Raw genomic sequence first — 5,429 nt, 5'->3', positions numbered from 1 at the left:
AATTATGGGCAGAGTTGGAATTTTTTGTTGTTGTTTTTGCAAGGCAATGAGTTTAAGTGAAATTTCCCAATAGGAAAGTGTTAAGTGTCTGAGGTCAAATTTGAACTCAGATCCTCCTGATTCCAGGGCTGATGCTCTAATCATTGCACCATCTAGCTGCCTCCAGAGTTGGGATTTAAATCTTGTGTTCTTCTGAAACACATTGTCTTGAGTAGGACTGAATTTTATTTTTATTTTTATTTTTGTTCCTTTTTTTATATACCCAGTACTTAACAATGGCACCTGAGCCATAGTAGGTGTTTCTTAAATGCTGTTAAAGTTGAAAATTCTACCCATCCTTGGCCCAACCCTGGCATGGATAGTTCTGAAGATGAAAACATTTTCCCTTATGTATCTCTTCCTGGTAACTGACTTTGGAAAAGTAACCCTTTCAAAGCTTCTATGAACTTAAGGGAAAATAGAATGGTAAGCATCATATATTATTATTGCTCATGTTTCATATGCTCTTTGACAGCCTGACACATATTTCCAGTCATATGACCTATTGCTCCCTTTCATGTACCTTCTGACTCAGAAACTTCTAAGTATCTGAATTTAAGCAAGTCACTAAACCTCTGTCTGACTCAGTTTGCTCATCTGTAAAATGATGATAATGTAAACACCTGCCTACAGGGTTTTGTGAGGATCACATGAGATAATACTAGTGAACATAAAGCATTGGCCCAACCCAGGCAGCGATAGTTCTGAAGATGAAAACATTTTCCCTTATGTCATCTACTCCTGGTATTAACTTGGGCAAGGCAATCCTTTCAAAACCTCTGTGAACTTAAGGGAAAATAGAACTGTAAGCATCATGTATTATTACTGTTTATATTTCATATTCTTTCTGATGGCCTGATACACCTTTCCAGCCTTATGACCTGTTACTCCTTTTCATGTACCTTCTATCTCTCACATGTCTTAGCTGTATGACCTTGTACAAGTCACTTAATCTCTGTCTCAGTTTGCTCATCTGTAAAATGGTGATAATAATAAAAACCTGTCTATAGGGTTGTGAGGATCACATGAAATAATACTAGTGAGTCTTAAAGCCTTATAGAAATGCTAGCTTTATTGTTGTTGCTACTTAATTTATTTTACCACCTTTTAAAATATCATTGATAAATTTTGCTTTTACATTATAAATCTTTAGAGACTCCCTATTTATTTTTTAGTTTTTGCAAGGCAATGGGGTTAAGTGGCTTGCCCAAGGCCATACAGCTAGGTAATTATTAAGTGTCTGAGGCCGGATTTGAACTCAGGTACTCCTGACTCCAGGGCCAGTGCTCTATCCACTGTGCCACCTAGCTTCCCCCGACTTCCCATTTCTTGAGAAATTTTTTTTTGTAACAAAGTAAAACCAATAATATTATGACCTCATCTGAAAATGCATGCAACAAATTTGCTTCAATAACACCCCCCCCTCCACCTCTCTGTTTTTGTTTAACTTGGGAAAAGATTACCAAAAAGAGCCATGTACTTTTGCTTATGCTCTTCCTCGCTACCTAGAATTCCTTTTCTCTTCTCTCATCTTTCCCTCTAAGCCCAGGTCAAGACCCATTCCCTCTGTTGAAAACTTTCCTGCCTTCATATAACCATTTCTCCTTCCTTGGAAGTTTACAACATGTGTCAACAATTCAATATAACAGAAAAAAACACTGGAGTTGGAGGGAATAGAGACTTGGGTTTGAATTCTGACAGATGGTTAGGAGCTAAGTGACCAGGGGCAAATCCCATCTCCCCCTCCCATCCTCAGTTTCCTTCTCCATGATACTTGTAGTAGCTAACTCACTGGATTGTCATGGCTTCCAAATGAGACCATTCAGGGAAAACATTTGCCAAATTGCTCCATAATTGCCAATTACCATCATCATTATGTGCACATTCCAGGCTGAAGGCCCCATTTAGACTGTGCCTTAAATTTCTATGTATTCCTTTTTAGTGTCTAGGATATGCTGTAGGCGATCAGTAAGCAGGTGCTACATGATTGACATGCCATATGCATTTTAGACTTGGGATTATGGGGGGGATTTAGCTCTCCCTTCTGACCTATCAAAATAGCTGAAAGAAAGGATTTTCCCGAAGCTTTAGCCTCTGAAAGCCTTAGAATACTGTGAGACCCGGCCAAAGGTTTCCCCTAGAGGTCATCTGCTGTAATTACTGTGGAGAGAGCCCAAGAATGGAAATCAAGAGACCCAGCCTTGGGGTTAAAGGTCCAACTCTGCAGCTCATTTGCTGTTTGAATATGTTCAAGTCACCTTTCCTTCCTCTCTGGGCTTGAGTCTCTGTCAAACAAGAGTATTGGACCAGACTAAATGATAAAGTGTTTACATTGGGAAGGAAACTTGGAGGTCACCAATCGAACTCCCATATTTTACCTATGAGGAAACTGAGGCACAGGGAAAAGTGATTTGGTCAAGCTTAAAATAGGTATTAAATTTAAACCAAGATCCTCTGACTTCAAATTCAGATCACTTTCCATTGTGCCCAAATGATTCCTGATTACAATAGTATTAAAAAAAATAATGCTATAATAGAATCAATGACTAATCTCAAAGTGCCATTTTCCCTAAACATGATTGTTTATCCCCCTCTATCATTCCTAAATGTTGTCTTTACTTCTGGTTCTTAGAATTTCCAGTTTCCTTCAAGGTTCAGCTTATCTCTTGAACCAAATCTTTCCTGCTCCTAGTTCCATCTGTTAATGTTCTCTCTTCCCTCCCTCCAAATTACTTTGTGCTTATTCTCTGCTTATTTTTGTAATTTGGAGCTAGGTAGCAAATTGGATAGAGTGATAGAACCTGAATCAGGAAGACCTGATTTCAATTCCACTTTCTCTTGGTTCCTAGCTATGTGACTCTGGAGAAATCCCTTAACCTCCCCTTGCCTCAGTTTCCTCATCTGTAAAATGGAGATAATAATACCACATACCTGCCAGGGTTGGTGTGAGAAGTAAGTTAATAATTATAATGCATTCAGATCAGCCATTATTATCATTATTATCACCATCATTCTTATTATTGCTATTATTACTTACTTCTCTGTGTGGAATGAACACTCTTTTAGGGCAGAGACTGTGCCATCTTTGTATTTGTAACCTAGCCCAGTGTCTGAGGTCTAGCTGGTACTGAATAAACACTTGAGTTGATTTTGATTTCTCGCATTCCTCTTTTTAACTTGAACCTGGGGACTAATTTAGCCAGGGGAGGTCATCTGGGGGAAGGGATGTCCCTGCTATAGTGGGGTTATTTTCAGTTGACCAGGAGCTCCCCACCTTGTCCTAAATCCATCCCCCCTGCCTCTCCCAGCCCAGCTCGCCCTGTGGGCTCCTTCCCACATATCCCAGAAGAGAGATCTTCCTTCTCCCCCCCACCCAGCAAGGCTAAGATTTCCCGCCACTTGTCAGTGTGTGTTTGGGGGAAGGGGGAGCTGTTATGCCCCTTTCCATTCATAGATCTCCATGAACTGTACATTGTGTCAGGACAGGGAATTCTATTGATCTGCCACATCAGTCAGCAGCCAGTTCCCAGCTTCTCCAAGCCCAGGTTCCCTCCTCTCTCTCTAGCCACAGAGTCCCCACCTGCTCTGGGTTGGGAGGGGGAGAGGGGGAGCGTCATTATCCCCAGCCTATTCACCCGAAGCCCAAGCATACAAGAAGAGATGCTTCTCTCATTGTCCAGTCCTGGCTCCTGATTGGCCAGTGAGTGTGGGAAAGTCAGCTTGGCCAGAACCCCACAGATCTTGGAGCTGGCTGACTGGATAAATAAGGGAGCTGCTGAGCTGTGGGCAGCCCAGCCATCAGTGCTACTGCCCTCCTTCTCATCCGTGCTGTCTCTAGCCAACAGCCCCTATGGCACCCACAGACTTCATGGAGCATGGCTCCCTCCTGACTCCCAAAGAGAAAAACAAAGTAAGTTCTCATCTCTTCTACAAAGACTTGGAACCATCTCTAGTCTTTGAAAGCAGACTTACACAGAACTAGGGGAAGAGAATCCTTGGGGTTGGGGTAGTCTAGTGTGGCTGTTTGCTAACCACTGTACTACCCCCTTCTCTCTCCACAGCTGAGGAAGCCGGTGGTGGAAAAGATGCGCCGGGACCGGATCAACAGCAGCATTGAGCAATTGAAACTGTTGCTGGAGAAGGAATTCCAGAGACATCAGCCCAACTCGAAGCTGGAAAAGGCAGACATCCTAGAGATGACGGTCAGCTACCTGAAGCAGCAGAGCCACCTGCAGGGCAAAGGTGAGCATAGGGTTCGGGATGCCAGCTGTGCCAGGGACTGGAGGAGAAGGGCCTCCGGGTCAGAACCTGGGCAGGGAGTGTGGGTACTTGCTGCCTTGGGGACCCTCATCTCATCCCATTCTCTTTCTCTTCCCCCTCCAGCTCCAGGCTCATTGCCCCGAAGCCTACAGACAGACTTCAAGGAGGGCTATGCCCGCTGTCTGCAGGAAGCTTTCCAGTTCCTCTCTTTCCACAAAGCTCAAACTGACACCCAGACCAAGCTGCACAGCCACTTCCAGAAAAACTCCTTGGCAGTCCCTGAGGGACTGGCTCCCTCCTTCCCAGCTCCCAGTCCTGGGAAACAGCCTGTCCTCAAAGGACCTCCCAGTCCTCTGTGGAGGCCCTGGTAGATGGACTGATGCCAGCCAAGCAGAGGTTTTTCACTCCAGAGGAAGGTGGAGGCTTCAAGACTTCCTCTTTTCAGTAGGGAATATTAGTTCCCCTTTAATTTATGGGTGAAGAGAATGGAATACTGGAACTCTCAGCAGTGGACAGAGCCCTGGACTAGGAGTCAGCAGGCCTGGACTCCAAATCTCTATTTCTTCCACTTACTATATGATCTTGGGCCAGTCACTTCCCTTGTCTCTGCCTCAGCTCTGAGGTCTCTTCCAGCTTAAGGGGAAAGGAGTCCAGTATTCTGTTGAGGGTATCGGGCTGTGTATAGATGTGTCTTCATAATGAAGAAGCCTTAATGGGTGGGAAGGGGAAGGGGCAGGGAATGGGAGAGGGAAAAGGATAAATGTTCTGTATATTACAACTGTAGTAAGATTGTTAATCTTTTAAATGCAGAGATGGGGCTGGGGGGTGGGGGAGAATTCTCTGACTTGTGTAAAAGCTTTGTGGCTTTGCATCCAGTTTTCTTGCTCCTTGGCCTTGGACAGTTCCCTCTCCTTCCCCTACCACAAAAGAAGAAGACCTTTCTGGACCTGGGCTAGCTCTCTAGGGCTCAGATCATCTCTCCAAGGCCTGGGTTAGTCTTTGACACCCTCTGATTGCCTGGTGAGAGTTATTCTCTCCATCAGTGACTGCTTTGGGGAAGTGAGGAGAGATAGATCATGTCAGACCATGGACAGGGAATAGATGCTTTTATAGGGTAGCTGCCTTATTTT

At 44.2% G+C, this 5,429-nt stretch overlaps 1 protein-coding gene across 1 annotated transcript; it reads left to right on the top strand.

The window, feature by feature from the left end:
- Positions 1-3,889: 3,889 nt before the first annotated feature.
- On the top strand, positions 3,890-4,670 carry LOC141491468 (transcription factor HES-5-like). Its single transcript, XM_074192453.1, has 3 exons — positions 3,890-3,949; positions 4,101-4,281; positions 4,423-4,670. Exons 1-3 carry the CDS (start codon positions 3,890-3,892, stop codon positions 4,668-4,670), a joined length of 489 nt encoding a protein of 162 aa, XP_074048554.1.
- Positions 4,671-5,429: the final 759 nt, after the last annotated feature.

Source organism: Macrotis lagotis, chromosome 1 (genome assembly GCF_037893015.1).
Source record: "Macrotis lagotis isolate mMagLag1 chromosome 1, bilby.v1.9.chrom.fasta, whole genome shotgun sequence".
Taxonomy (NCBI): Eukaryota; Metazoa; Chordata; class Mammalia; order Peramelemorphia; family Peramelidae; genus Macrotis; species Macrotis lagotis.
This window is presented reverse-complemented; position numbering and strand designations above follow the sequence as displayed.

Bases quoted from the DNA above. Each gene is read 5' to 3' on its own strand.
- LOC141491468 (XM_074192453.1), top strand. From the start codon at position 3,890: ATGGCACCCACAGACTTCATGGAGCATGGCTCCCTCCTGACTCCCAAA. The intron at 3,950-4,100 runs GTAAGTTCTCAT...CTCTCTCCACAG, and splicing joins CTCCCAAAGAGAAAAACAAA to CTGAGGAAGCCGGTGGTGGA. The intron at 4,282-4,422 runs GTGAGCATAGGG...TTCCCCCTCCAG, and splicing joins GAGCCACCTGCAGGGCAAAG to CTCCAGGCTCATTGCCCCGA.